This window comes from Pelodiscus sinensis, chromosome 14 (assembly GCF_052426305.1).
Source record: "Pelodiscus sinensis isolate ZL-2025 chromosome 14, ASM5242630v1, whole genome shotgun sequence".
Lineage (NCBI taxonomy): Eukaryota > Metazoa > Chordata > Testudines > Trionychidae > Pelodiscus > Pelodiscus sinensis.
The window spans coordinates 14342949-14358689 of NC_143065.1; the positions used below are offsets into that span (position 1 = coordinate 14342949).

General features: G+C 37.4%; 1 protein-coding gene across 9 annotated transcripts in view; it reads left to right on the plus strand.

Moving 5' to 3' along the window:
• The window catches only part of SCAPER (S-phase cyclin A associated protein in the ER), a 406842-nt gene extending 391993 nt beyond the window's left edge, over positions 1 to 14849 (plus strand). For all 9 annotated transcript variants that reach the window (XM_075897363.2, XM_075897366.2, XM_075897365.2 and 6 more), the window contains 3 exons: positions 9077 to 9268; positions 11924 to 11975; positions 14405 to 14849. In XM_075897363.2, the coding sequence (XP_075753478.1) occupies positions 9077 to 9268; positions 11924 to 11975; positions 14405 to 14508 (348 nt within the window). In that variant the 3' untranslated portion in view covers positions 14509 to 14849. The remainder of the gene's footprint in view (positions 1 to 9076; positions 9269 to 11923; positions 11976 to 14404) is intronic.
• Positions 14850 to 15741: the final 892 nt, after the last annotated feature.

Sequence of the window (15741 nt, forward strand, 5' to 3'; positions counted from 1 at the left end):
AGCTTCTCTGTGTAACAGGGGTGGGGAACCTAAGGCCTGGGAGCCAGATGCAGCCCCCAGTTTGCCTGGCTTCCCCCAGCATTGGGGAGACCATGCTGGTGCTCCAGCCCCCCCTATCATCCACTGGAGCAAACAAAATCTACTAGCCTGGGCTCTCCCTTCCTCCCCCCCCCCCCCCCAAGGAGAATGTATTTCTCCTTCTCAGTCAGGGGCTGCCTCATTGAGGATGGCTGGGTTGGGAGTAAGAGAAAGGAAACAAAATTCCAGATGCACACTGTTTTAGAAAGATCAGGTGTACCTTGTGGCCACTGGGTTCTGCTGTGAATTAACTGGTTCTGTGGTGTTAGACCTCCTTGTATTTTTTTTTTTAGCACAATATTTGGAAATGCATCCTGTTTAACTAGAATAGTGCTTGGTGTCACACCAAATTTGCACTGTGGCATGGTGATCTATTGCAAGGACTGTGGCTTGCAATTCCCACTTATTGATATCCAGGCTGGGGAGAGCATCCAATGCGAAAGGTGCCTGCTGGTGGAATCTCTCAGGAAGCATGTGGAAGAGCTACAGGAGGAGGTGGCTAGGTTGAGGAACACCCACATCCATGAGGAATTTCTGGACCGTGTTCATGAGGAGACTGATGAGGTAGCTGTCCCGGTACACAGGACTGTGGACACACCACTGGTGGAGGAGGAGACGACTCAGGGTGGACAGTGGCAGCTGGTTACTTCTGGCAGTAGGCGCTATTCCACCCCTGCTCCGAACCCTCCCACCGTGGTACTGGAAAACCGTTATGCTCTTCTTTATACAGGAAATAAGCAATCACCCCCTACACGGAGGAGGAGAAGTCCCGTACCCTAAATGCTGGGAGGTCTGCTGCCACCACTGTGAATAGGAAACGTAGGGTAGTGGTGGTCAGAGACTCTCTTCTGAGGGGGACAAAGGAGTCCATATGTTGCCCTGAAATGTCATCAGGAGGTATGCTGTCTGCCGGGGGCCCATATCTGAGATGTTACAGAGGCATTGTCGAGGATTATCCGGCCCTCTGACTACTACCCCATGCTACTCATCCATGTGGGCACTAATGATACTGTGAGGTGTGACACTGAGCGGATCAAGAGTGACTACAGGGCTCTGGGAGTATGGGTGAAGGAGTTTGGAGCACAGGTGGTATTCTCTTTGATCCTTCCTGTCGAAGGTAGGGGCCCGGGCAGAGACAGGTGCATCCTGGAGATAAATGCCTGGCTGCAAAGATGGTGTCGCCAGGAGGGTTTTGGCTTCCTCGACCATGAGATGCTATTCCAGGAAGGACTGCTTAGCAGGGATGGCATCTACATTTCTAGGAGGGGGAAGACCCTATTTGGACACAGAATGGCTAACCTAGTGAGGAGGGCTTTAAACTAGGTTTGACGGGGACAGTTGAGCAAAGCCCACAGGAAAGAGGTGGACATGGGGACCTAGGAGATGGGAGATGGGTCGGAAATAGGAGGGAGCGTGAGCTACAATGGCAAAGAGAAAGGAGGGTCAGGGCAAAACTGGGAGGCAAGGTCAAATCAGGATCTTAGATGCCCATATACAAATGCGAGAAGTATGGGAAATAAGCAGGAAGAACTGGAAGTGCTAATAAATAAGTACAATTATGACATTGTTGGCATCACAGAAACTTGGTGGGATAATGCACATGATTGGAATGTTTGTATAGAAGGGTACAGCTTGCTCAGGAAGAATAGACAGGGAAAAAAGGGAGGAGGTGTTGCCTTCTACATTAAAAATGAACACACTTGGAGTGAGGTGGAGGTGGGCATAGGAGATGGAATATTGAGAGTCTCTGGGTTAGGCTGAAAGGGATTAAAAACAAAGGTGATGTCATGCTAGGATTCTACTTCAGGCCACCTACCCAGGTGGAAGAAGTGGATGAGGCTCTTTTTAAACAACTAACAAAATCATCCAAAGCCCAAGTTTTGGTGGTGATGGGGGACTTCAACTCTCCAGATATATGTTGGGAAAATAACACTGCGGGGCACAGACTATCCAATAAGTTCTTGGACTGCACTGGAGACAACTTTTTATTTCAGAAGGTTGAAAAAGCTACCTGGGGGGAAGCTGTTCTAGATTTGATCCTAACAAATAGGGAGGAACTAGTTGAGAATTTGGAAGTGGAAGGCAGCTTGGGTGAAAGTGATCATGAAATCACAGAGTTCACAATTCTAAGGAAGGGTAAAAGGGAGAACAGTGAAATAGAGACAGTGGATTTCAGGAAGGCAGATTTTGGTAAGCTCAGAGAGCTGATAGGTAAGGTCCCATGGGAATCGAGACTGAGGGGAAAAACAACTGAGGGGATTTGGCAGTTTTTCAAAGGGACATTGTTAAAGGCCGAAAAGCAAGCTATTCCGATGTGTCAGAAAGGTAGAAAATATGGCAAAAGACTGCCTTGGCTTAATCATGAGATCTTGCATGATCTAAAAATAAAAAAGGAGTCATAAAAAAATGGAAAGTAGGACAAATTACAAAGGATGAATATAGGCAAACAGCACAGGAATGCAGGGGCAAGATTAGAAAGGCAAAGGCACAGAATGAGCTCAAAATAGCTATGGGAATAAAGGGAAACAAGAAAACTTTTTATAAATACATTAGAAGCAAGAGGAAGACCAAGGAGAGGGTAGGCCCACTGGTCAGTGAAGAGCGAGAAACAGGAAACTTGGAAATGGCAGAGATGCTCAATGACTTCTTTGTTTCAGTCTTTACCGAGAAGTCTGTAGGAATGCCTAACATAGTGAATGCTAGTGGAAAGGGGGTAATTTTAGAAGGTAAAATAAAAAAGAACAAGTTAAAAATCACCTAGAAAAGTTAGATGCCTGCACAAGTCACCAGGGCCTGATGAAATGCATCCTAGAATACTCGAGGAGGAGGTATCTGAGCCTCTAGCTATCATCTTTGGAAAATCATGGGAGACAGGAGAGATTCCAGAGGACTGGAAAAGGGCAAATATAGTGCCCATCTATAAAAAGGGAAATAAGAACAACCCAGGAAACTACAGACCAGTTAGTTTAACTTCTGTGCCAGGGTTGATAATGGAGCAAGTAATTAAGGAAATCATCTGTAAACACTTGGAAAGTGGCAAGGTGGTAGTGAACAGCCAGCATGGATTTGTAAAGAATAAATCATGTCAAACCAATCTGATAGCTTTCTTTAATAGGATAACAAGTCTTGTGGATAAGGGAGAAGTGGTGGATGTGGTATACCTAGACTTTAGTAAGGTCTTTGATACGGTCTCACATGATATTCTTATCAATAAACTAGGTAACTACAGCTTAGATGGGGCTACTATAAATTGGGTGCATAACTGGCTGGATAACCATACTCAGAGGCTGGATAACCATACTTTCAAGTAGGAATAAGAGATCCTCCGGAAAAGGGCTTTATTCCGGAGGATCGCGCCAGTCTAGATGCTTTTTTTCCGGCTTTTCCCCAAGCCGGAAAAAAGCGGCGGACATGTTTATTTAAATCCGCGGGGGATATTTAAATCCCCCGCGGATTTCCCTATGCTGACTTACCTGATTTGCATCCCTTTTCCGGAATTTATGGCCAGTCTAGACGTAGCCAGAGAGTAGTTATTAATGGTTCACAATCCTGCTGGAAAGGCATAACAAGTCGGTTCTGCAGGGGTCTGTTTTGGAACCGGCTCTGTTCAATATCTTCATCAACGATTTAGATATTGGTATAGAAAGTACGCTTATTAAGTTTGCAGATGATACCAAGCTGGGAGGGATTGCGACTAATCTTGAGGATAGGATCATAATTCAAAATGACCTGGATTTAGGAAGGAACAATCAGTTTCATACATACAGAATGGGAAGCGACTGCCTGGGAAGGAGTACAGTGGAAAGGGATCTAGGGATTATAGTGGGCCACACGTTGAATATGAGTCAGCAGTGTGATGCTGTTGCAAAGAAAGCAAACATGACTCTCGGATGCTTTAACAGGTGTGTTGTGAGCAAGACACGAGAAGTCATTCTTCCGCTCTACTGTGTGCTGGTTAGGCCTCAATAGGAGTATTGTATTCAGTTCTGGGCACCGCATTTCAAGAAAGATGTGGAGAAATTGGAGAGGGTCCAGAGAAGAGCAACGAGGATGATTAAAGGTCTAGAGAACATGACCTATGAGGGAAGGCTGTAGAAATTAGGTTTGTTTAGTTTAGAAAAGAGAAGATTGAGGGGGGACATGATAGCAGTTTTCAGATATCTAAAAGGGTGTCATAAGGAGGAGGGAGAAAACTTGTTCATCTTGGCCCCTGGGGATAGAACAAGAAGCAATGGGCTTAAACTGCAGCAAGAGAGGTTTAGTTTGGACATTAGGAAAAAGTTCCTAACTGTCAGGGTGATCAAACACTGGAATAAATTGCCCAGGGAGGTTGTGGAATCTCCATCTCTGGAGATATTTAAGAGTAGGTTAGATAGACATTTATCAGGGATGGTCTAAACAGTATTTGGTCCTTCCATGAGGGCAGGGGACTGGACTCGATGACTTCTCGAGGTCCCTTCCAGTCCTAGTATTCTATGATTCTATGATATGTTAATTTTTTCTTTACCCTCTTGGGTTATATTTAACATGTAATTAGAATAAAATAACAAGACTAGCATTAAGGGTAGGTGGCATAGGCTACCATCTAGAGGTATCAGAAATGAGGGTTGTGCTCTCCCAAACGATCAGCTTCACAAGCATCAGTTCAGAATCAGGATGGCTCTTTGCTGGAGTACAGCATGTGCAAAGTGTAGCCAGGGCCCAGGAACTGTTCACTTCACCAGACAGTGAGGGAGGGATGCCTGACATTAAGGCTATGTCTAGACTGGCATGATTTTCCGCAAATGCTTTTAATGGAAAAGTTTTTCCGTTAAATCATTTGCAGAAAAGAGCATCTAGATTGGCACAGACACTTTTCCACAAAAGCACTTTTTGCGGAAAAGCATCCGTGGCCAAACTAGATGCGCTTTTGTGCAAAAAAGCCCCGATCGCCATTTTCGCGATCAGGGCTTTTTTGCGCAAAACAAATCTGAGCTGTCTACACTGGCCCTTTTGCACAAAAGGACTTTTGCCCGAACGGGAGCAGCACAGTATTTCCGCAAGAAGCACTGATTTCTTACATGAGATCGTCAGTGTTCTTGTGGAAATTCAAGCAGCCAGTGTAGATAGCTGGCAAGTTTTTCCGCAAAAGCAATTGCTTTTGCAGAAAAACTTGCCAGTCTAGACACAGCCTAAGTCACTGGAGATATCAGGTTCTGTTGGCACAGGACAGAAGCTAAAAGATCAATTGGTAGGATAGTGAAGGACAGACACAAGTAGGCATCTCCCAAAGGCCAGACTCAATGTGACCCTTCTCCCAATGAAAAGCATACATCAAATCAGACACATCCACCGAGGTACCAAATTCCCCCACACACCCGTGGCAAGTATCCCACCCCTAACTGCCAGACCTCCTGCATCCCCAGCCTCTGATGACAATAGCAAGAAAGTTGTCCCTTTCCTTTTAAAGGTTTTCCGTTTTAAAAAGTATGGTAACCCTACACAGCCTGCTCAAGAGAAGAGGACATAGGAAAAGGTCATCACATTAGCCTTCTGCCTAGAAGTAGGCCCAGTTTTCTCTTGTATTAATATATGCAAATTAAATACTAAAATTAGTGTAAGTGATTGGGAAGGTTGAAAATTCAAGCAGAGACCAAGCATGAATAATGTCAGTCTTTTAGGAGAGTGTTTCAGAAAGTTAAGAATAAGTGAAAAGGGATGTTAGAATACAAATTATTTTTCAGACTTATGTATATAACAGTCATAACTGGTGCACCTGCTATCATACCAAAGATTTGATATAAACATTAATTAAATCATCCTACATAAACCAGTAAAGAATATTGCTTCTTATGTATATGTATTGTTATAACTAATATATTTTGTGCAATTTTAAAGTTGTGTTCTCAGCAAGTTCTAAGCTTCAGCTTAAATGAAAATGTTATCTTCATCTCTACAAGATGGAAGATACTTAAATGCTAAAATTAGGAGCTATCTTCTTAAAATTAAGGACATAAATAAGTCTCTTCATACACAGGATAACACTTAAATGTGTGCTTCATGTTACTTATATGAGTCCAATACTGTGGCCTTTAGCTCTAACATGTAGCTGACAACTCCTCACCAGTATTCACTGATCTTTACATGATGAGTTTTTGCTGTTCTTTCACTTGTAGACAAAGTACAATGTAAAATCCTTTAAATAGTTACTTCATAGCTGTATTTTCCAGATATTTGTTTTCTCTTTCTTGGTAGCGGCATGCATTGTATGAGTGGCTCAGCCTATTTATGTAAACATTTCCCATTTCTTTACCAGATTATTTTCCTAATTATGTATTTGGCCAAAATACAGCCTGAGGTAAGCAGGTGCATCTCTCATGGCAATTCTCTGAGACAAGTTCAGCAGTAAATTAAGCAGTAGAGCTTTATGATTTTTTAATTTCAACAAAAAACAGAACGAATAAAAATATTTTGCAATTTTTTAACTAGCAGTGCTGTAGATAATACACTGGCTTAAGTTGGTCAAAAAAATGGGCATCAAAGCAATGTTAGTTTTTACTGATTTGACATTTAGGCCTCAGTTCAGGAAAGTATTTAAGCAGATGCTTAACTTCAGGTATGTGCTTAAATCCTATGCTTGAGTGCTTTGCTGAAGGCCTGCTGAATTGGGGATTTTAGAAAATGTGACAAACAAATGTATGCTCAACAGCTAAAGTAAGAGTGGCAAGAAAAGCAAGTTACAGGAGAATTACCAGTTCAGATAGACAATGAAAAAATAAGCACTTTTCCTCACTGAACTGTGGGAATTCTAGCTCAGGTTACATCATCTTATTACATCATTTCTCAGATCGTACAAATCTTGCAAGAATACCTCAGAAAAGAGAGGCAAATGAAGATCTGATTATTTTAAGAGAGAGAGAAATGAATGTAAATTTTAAGACTACTTAACCATCATAAAGGAGAGTAAAAGGAAGCATTTCTTATTTTTCTTCACTTTCACTATTATAAGTCAAATGCTGAATTTTTTTACTCCATTCACTGAATGAAATAGCTATACTTTTGTTTTGTTTTTCAGTAAGAAGGTAATTCTCTTGTTATTTTCTTAGAGTGCATACTCCCACTTATATCAGTTTTATCAGCCATGATGAATACAGTGAACTGAAATCATTAAATTGATTCCATATGTGATAAATACCAGACCTAAAATAATCAGTGCCTCTAGTATATTAGCTCACTGGATTTATTTGTGATGCCTACCCAACCCTAAAACTGAAAAGAAAAAGATGTTTAAATATTAATTCTATGAATGTAGTATGGAGTTATGTTTGGACAGGGATGCTAACTATCCATGCATTCGTTGAATAACTAGTTAGAATTGATATTGGGCATTGAGAATGGAAGTGTTCTGGAAATCACTTTTCTTGCCCAGATGTCATGTACAGTAGCCATTAACAGGAAGCCAAAACATTCTGTCATCCTTGAGTAAGAATTGCATCATTTGCAGTTATTCCAGCCTATGGTGGCATTTTTAAATTAATGACTCTTACAGCAGTAGAGTTTAAAGCGAAAAATGCAGAGTTGCATAGAAAATATTTAATCAGGTTGGATTGAAAATAGATTCAACTTTTTTGGATTCAAAAATGGTGATAATTTGGTTATAGAATTTGTAGTTGATCATTAAATATAGATTCATTCTGGTACTTTATTCACAATGTAAATAATATTTTCCTCAAAAGAAAATGTCTACATATTAAATTGTCTCATTTGGCAGGGGGGTTATTCTTGCAGGATTTAAGAGAATTAAGGCATTCCTATCTGTATCCTCTGAAGGGTTTTCAGTCTTCTTGGCTATTGAACTGAAAAATGTGAACTATTAATTTGTTGATCTTGTTCTTAAACCAAACTGCATTATCAACTGAGAGTGTGTTCTTAACATATTGTTAAAAGTGCTTTGAAAACTTGTAAATCCCTGTAATTTATGTTCCTATGGTCTCCGCTGCTTCTTTCTGTCCTTCTGGTTTTAATTTGAATGCAGTCCTGTCTGGGTGTGTACCAGTAAAATTGTGTTTTTTCAAGTACAATTTACAGTCATGACCTTAAGTTTTACAGTGTTCCTAACCTTATAGGAGCTTCCTCTTATACTGAAAAGCCAAGTTTGGGTCAAGCAACTCTTTCATAGTATAATTGTCTAATCAGGGTTACTCAGAACAGATCTGATTTTGACATTTTTTAGTTTATCATCAAGTCTTTGTAGGACTAGTGAGTAAATTAGGAGGGTTCCCCTGCAAGATACCATTAATGGCATTGCTTTATTTCTTAAGATGTACACAGTTGTAAACCTAGCCTGCTTCATGACAACAGTTCCATTTATCTAAACAATTCTCCTTTTAGAGTCAATGGCACTGATAGAAACTGAGATAAGAAATACAGATGGGAGGATCTTTCTGAGTCTATACTTGCTGAGACTCATTGCTGTGCAACTTACAATCACCTTTTCTTTTCAGGGCCTGGATGAATGCATAGCAGATATCTATGATGAAACATAGTCTTTTATAATTGCTAGAGAGAATTCTAGAAAAGGATGAACATGCATCATAAGGGTTACTGGGGATCACTTTATAATATTTCTAAAATCATGCTTATTATTTTAAAAGTGTGTGTTTGTAAATTATAGTCTTTTTGCAGTATTTCCTTGTCTCCCTTACAGCACTATTAAATGATGCATAGCATAGTAGTCTTCAACTTCAGTTTTTATTTGCTTAATTGTTTCTTTTAGTTATACAGGAAAAGGATGTTTATAATGAAATATTCCTTTCTTTCTTGTCTGTTATGGAAATAATAGTTGCATTACAGAAATTATATTTATTAAATCCTCTGAGCTTTTTTTTAACGTTCATTAAATACTTTTGTCTCAACCATGTTCTTTAGTTGCTATAATTTCCAAATTCCTGCCAATTAATATAAAAGGAAGAGTAGATATCTCAAATGTTCTAATGTTATGTTACTCTTGTATTTTCAGGTAATTGTACAATCTGGCCGTCACCCCACAGTGCTGCAAAAACTATGCCAATTGCCTTTCCAGTATTTTAGTGATCCTTGCCTAATCAAAGTGCTCTTCCCTACGCTAATAGCTGCTTGTTACAATAACCTTCAGAACAAGATCATTCTGGAGCAGGAGATGAGTTGTGTGTTACTTGCCACGTTCATTCAGGTAGCTATTCCAGTGATGTGTAATTACACAGGATCTGACTACAGTACTTTGGTATTCTATGCATATGAAATTAGTTTACGTTAAACATTTAAGCATTTTAAGATATCCTCCAATTATTTCTCAAACCACTGATTATTTCTGTAGTCAAGGCTTCTTATTGTACTAAAAGGTTTCAAAGTAGTTAGGTTGTCACTGTCACACATGGGATGAGATTCTTTCCATGAAAGCGAAATTGTACATGTGTTGTATTTTACAATGCATTTAGTTACAGATAGATATGTAGCCGTGTACAACAGATTTGCAGAGAGAACTTAACAATCATGTTTGAGTGCGAGCACACGCACATACACGAATAAAAATACCAGAATACATATTATGGTCCTGATCTTGCAATCTTTGTACATGTAAATAAACCATTGTGTTAATTGAAACTACTCTCATGGACAAGGATTTGCAGTATTGTATTCTCTTTGTAAATCAACATTCCAGACTTTATTCATGAGATTTTAATGTAAATATGAAAAATTTGTATTAGCTATTTTCAAATTAAGAAGTACATGCAGATTGAATATTCTGATTTTTAATTTAAAAGGCATATTTTGATGTTGACTGAATGAATGGAATTCTGTAGCAGTCAAGTGAAAGTTATAATTGTTGACAAAGCAGTGTTGTTCGTACCTGCTCATGTATGAACAAATGAAAGGAGAAAATTAAGTTGTTTCTTTTCTTGAATGCTTTTCAGTTTTTCCAAATCTGGACTGGATATGTTTTGGGGAGAGGACATGAAAGCTATATAATTATTTAAAAGTGTTCAGATAACATCACACTTTTTAGTGTAACTTTGTATTTTCATCATTCAAAATTTTTGCATATTTGTTACAAAGAACGCTAGAATTTTGTATTGAAAAATGTATTAATCTTGTAGCCAACTAATTATGTATGCATATAAAATAATTCATTTTTATTCTGATTTATTTTAACAATTATTAAAATATGCTAGTATGATATCGTTAGGTGCCTTTGACATAACTTAAGAAACACAAGCAGTTTCCTCAACCAGAAAGGGGGGGGGGGATCATTCCAGACACTAATCTAATCCTTATCTGGATAATTGAAGTTATTTTCCTCACTGTAAGAGTGAAACTAGCATTTGGTGATGATCTCTGATCAGCAAGTCATAGTATATATAAATTTAGAAAGGTTATTTTTACTTTATTAAACATTAATTCAGGTGCTGTTTGTCCTGATTTGCATATTCCTTCATAGGAATATTTGAAGTCAAATGCTTACAAGCACATGGATTTCTTATGGATTTTTAGAAAATGTTTTTGCATCAAAATTAAAAATCTAATGGCAGAGCCTCTGTTGGTACAAATTGTCACAGTTCAGTGAAGCTATGACAGTTTGCACCTGCTAAGAATCTGGCCTGAAATGTTTAAAGCACATAATAATAAGGACTATAAGAGTCAATGAATTTTCAGAGGTCAATAAAGCAAATAATAGATTTACATTTGTATTTATATGTCTGTTCTGCCATCAGTGGATAGACACTGGAGTCCTTACTCAAGTAAATCTCCTATGTGCTTTAATGGAAATTTTATCTGAGTACGGACAGTACGATCTGCTCACCACATTAAAGAATTTGCTAGGAAATGCAAAAAAAAATCTTTCTAATTATTTAAATATTAAGCAACATATACAAATGTGTGTCATTAAAACATAGTTGTGATTTAGAAATGTGTATAAGTCTAACTCAAGAGGAAAATCAGACTTTACAATTCTACATTTAACATCACCCCAGAAAAAGAATTATTTCCACACTCTACATCATCCTAGTTATTTTTGTTGTTTTGATGTAATATATTAAAATAGATCAAAGTATTGTTTAACAGAATAAATATGATTTGATAAATCATTGCTCTTATATCAGATAATACATCAGCATGAACCAAAAATATCAGCTATGTTTGACAGATACAAAACTACAAAAAGGACACATGATATGCAGGATTGGGCACCTACATTTATTACGATCTACAACTATTGTACAAACGCTCATGATATCATCTACATGTGGTGTTAGTCTATAAAGTGCTACCAGACCATTTGTTGTTTTTTAAGTTTATCCTGTACACACTAACTCGGCTACCCCCTGAAACGATTGTACAGTCAGTTGTTGTATGTTCCAGAGTTAATCACATCTGTGGCAAAACTGCACTTGATTTCCATGAGATCAGGATCAGACTCTTGCCATCGGCAGAGATAATAAAAATTAGCAAGATGATATTGACAGTTCAAGAAACCCTTAAGGATATACTATAAAAAGTGGAAAATATAAATCAGACAAGACTTTTGTTTAAAGAAATAAAGCAATAGCTAGAGTTCTGTTAAAACTAAAAATCATAATGATAAAAAGTGGTTCTAATTTCATAAGAAGGGATTCTGCTTGCACAAAGAGGCAATTTTTCTGGAAAACGCTATTAAAATTAACTGCATATAATAACATTTAAATTTTAACCGTATTTTGTTATTTATAACAAACAGATCTAAGTTTATTCATTCACAGGTTTCATTAGAAGTATTTTATTTTCTTCTATTAAAAGTTGTATCTCATCTCTTTTTTAATTCTGAAAATTAAATTGTTTTGTTTTGTAGGATTTCACACAGAGTTCAGGCCAAACAGATAACCAGTCTTCTCAACAAAGGGGTATGTCTCCAGCAAAATTTACCAAATTCGTGATTATATAACAAATGTAGAAGCTTTTTCATTTTGGTGTGGTTCAGTTCATGGTATCTGCCCTCACAATAAAAAATTGCAGTAAACAACAATGTGACATCACAGATTTAGAGAGACTCTTTTAGCTTCCCCTAGGGTAAACGTACACAGGAGTGTTATTTCAGAATCATTCCGAAATAACATAGTCCGTGTCTGTACTACAAGCTGTTATTTCGACATAATATCAAAATACTGTCGAGCTAAATGACTCTGACTCCTGTAACCTGCATTTTATGAGGAGTAAGGGAAGTTGGAGGAAGAGTGCTTTTTCTCGGATTTCCTGCTGTGTAGACAGCACCAAAAGCCGAAATAAGCTATTTCAAGTTATGCCACACAACTGATGTAGCTCAAGTTGAGTGGCTTATTTCGGCTTTAGCCCTGCTGTGTAGATGTGCTCTTACTGACATGACTTGTAACTTGTAGTTGTGCTGCTTGTAGCATCAGAATTTCAGAGTGTAGATACTCATACAGTATATCCTGGAAACATGTACACATATGCATCAATTTACTCATTTTAATAGCTCTCTTGTCAGGGGTTTTAAGTCACCAGAACCACATGTACATAGCAATGCACCGCAATAGCCACTCCAGACAAAGGCCATAAACTAGGAGTAAAATATTCTCCTCTGATTATATGCATAAACACTCTATGCCTTGGTCTACACTAGGACTTTATTTCGAAGTAACCCCCCTAAGGTCGAATTTATAAGTGAAGCGTCCACACCACCAAGCCTGTTATTTTGAAATGTCTGGCCACAGAATTTGAAATCTATGCTCCTGCTTTTCATCAGGAGTAATGCTAATTCCAAAATAGTTATTTTGAAATAATAGTAGAGTAGATGCTCCAGTGCCACTATTTCAAAATAATTACTCCCCATAGTAATTCAGCTAATTACTCCACAGTGCTCCTTGGGGCTCTAAGTCCAAGGTAACACGTCCACATTAACGGAGCCTGCCTTGGACTAATTTCTAGGCTTCCCTGTAGTGTGGACGTGCTAGTTTGAATTTGTTAAATTGGGAGTTAAGTCAAATTTAGTAATTTCAAAATACTTCCCTAGTGTAGACATGGCCTATCAGTTTGTAAAAAGTTACAGAATTGTTTTCCTGTAATTGCAAATATCTTTTGAATGTGAGATATGAGTAACCATTGCAAGCTAAAATTTTGAAAGATATTCACCTGAAACAGCCATTAGTAGTAGACTGGCTTGAGATTCAGATGTGTTGGTAACTCAAGAGCTGGTCATGCTATTTAAAAGGATTCACTGTACTGAATGCTATAGTATTTTTTTATTATTATTTTAGCCACCAAGAAGTGATCCACAGTTGTAACCTGTTAACATATTGGTATATTTAGCAGGATGCTGACAGATAGCCTAGGTACAAAATTAAGTCTTTGAGTTTTTAAAAAAATGTTTACAAAATCAAATATTATAGCAGTTTTGTTATACTTTTAATATCAATTAAAACACTTTGGGTTTGATTTGAAACAAACACTTTGCTGCAGTGTTTGTGACACAGATATTATAACATAGAACCTGCAAGTGAAACAAACTATTTTATTTTCATTGTCCAAACTAAATGAAAGACAGAAATACAATGTGAAAGTGGCTTCACTTCTAACCTAATTCAGATTATAACAGTCTGTGGTATGATTAACAATATTAAAATGATTTTAAAAATCCTGATTAACATCAAAGATAATGTCCCATTACATAAACAGTGGACTTTCATTCTACTTGATTCAGTGGAAAAACCAAATTCCACTGTATCATGAAGCTGAATTATGATCATTTACAGTACTTAGTCTGATCTTACAAACCTTTATTTTCATGAGTAATCCCATTGACTTCACTGGCAAGTACTTATGGAAGAAATACACGTTCGTAAAATTTTGCAAGATAGATCCCAAAGTTCCTGATCTTGCTATGAGCTTTCTGTGAACAGCTCTCATCACCTTCCTGGAGCTTCTTTAAAGTACAGTAATTGGCAGCCAGTCACAAATTAGAGTAGCCTCATAGCTGCTGTGACTTGTGAAAGGGACTGACTTGGTCGCAGAGAGGTCCCAGAACACAGGGAGCACAAAAGTTCATACAGCCCAGTTAATATCTAGAGCAGAGCTTAGATGGAAAAGATAGACACAAATGTTCTGCAATTAACTTCACTGAGGTAAAACTGCTCCCTTCTCCCAAAAAGTTATGCATCCATAAATGTGTAGAATTATGTTTCCTTGTTTTAAGGCCTTTGTTTATAGATGGTTAAAGAGGTGAATCAAATTGAATTGCCCATGTTTTCTTTATTCTTGTTTCATGATCATATTAAAGAGAGACTAACATGACAATTTTATGCTTTCTCTTTGGCAGAAAAATTCTTCACTTCCCAAGATTATCTTGAGCTGTCTAACAGATTCCCTTGCCAAGCCTGGGAAGAAGCACGACAGTTCTTCTTGAAAAAAGAGAAAAAATAAGTGTTTTGTTTCCGTGTTTAAAACATTTAACATGTTAATGTTAAGCAATTTGTGCTAACTACATACTTTAAGAAACTATTTTGGAAACGTATAGATATTCCAAATACTTGCATTGTGGATATATATAATTTACACTATTTATATCTTAAGTACTGTAGATACTTTAAAGTTCTGATTTTTAATTTTGAAAATTGTTTATTTCATTTACATACTACTTCATGGTTTTGTTAGCTTCTACTATGTGACGTGTACTTCTTGCACTGTAAAACTGCTGAAATTAGGTTATAAATATAGAAAGTGATACCTTCTATATACCTTGTAATAAAATAACTTATTCTGTTTGTAGTGTGACTTATTCAAAATACTATCAACAACACAATCTCAGAAATAGAAATCTTATGAGGCATCTTTTGAATGAATCAAAATATTAACGAGTTTGTCCTGATTTGACTCAGTTTACAGTTCATTTACACTTTTCTCATGATTTAAAATAGTCATTTGTAACAACATTTTAAGCCACAAACATGTTCAAAGTTTGAATTAGACTTTCATAATAATTGTTTAAAATTGTGATGCATCTTGGTACTGTTAATGGTGAGTTTTCATAAAGCTATGTCAAGCAATATTAAAATACCGAGTTTCTGTTGAAATTTTTTTTGCATATTTAGCTAAGCTAAAATTATTTCTCAAAAATATGAAAGTCTGTGAAGATTCAGATCACTTCTTTATCCTGGTGAATGTACCAGGCATGCACCAACATGAGATAAGAAGAAAAATATGGATATTATAAACTTATTCAAAATGAAACTTTTGAGAGATGCATTTAAAAGGTATAAAATAAATGCCACCATGTTGTAAGCAATTAACAAATTTGTGTGATAGAATGTTCAACAAATATGGTATTAAATCAGCCCCTAGGCCTCCAAACTCATCTGCAAATGCTGGGGTGAACATCTTGAAGAATACTGTTGCAGAGCTCCCCACCATACTTAGAAAGAATCTGAATTATAGATTTTGCAGGCTCCCACTCAAGCCCCCTTTTTCCCCCATTTTTCCTCAATATTGAGGTTTGTGCATGTAAAATTATTTGATCCTTTTAAGGCACCAATCTCTGACAAGTCAATGTGTTTAACATCACAATTTACACTTTACAGTCACAAGAGAGATTCTGTGGGGCAAGCCTTCATGATCACATGAACGATGGGGCAAGGAAAGTACTAGTCTGATTAGAAA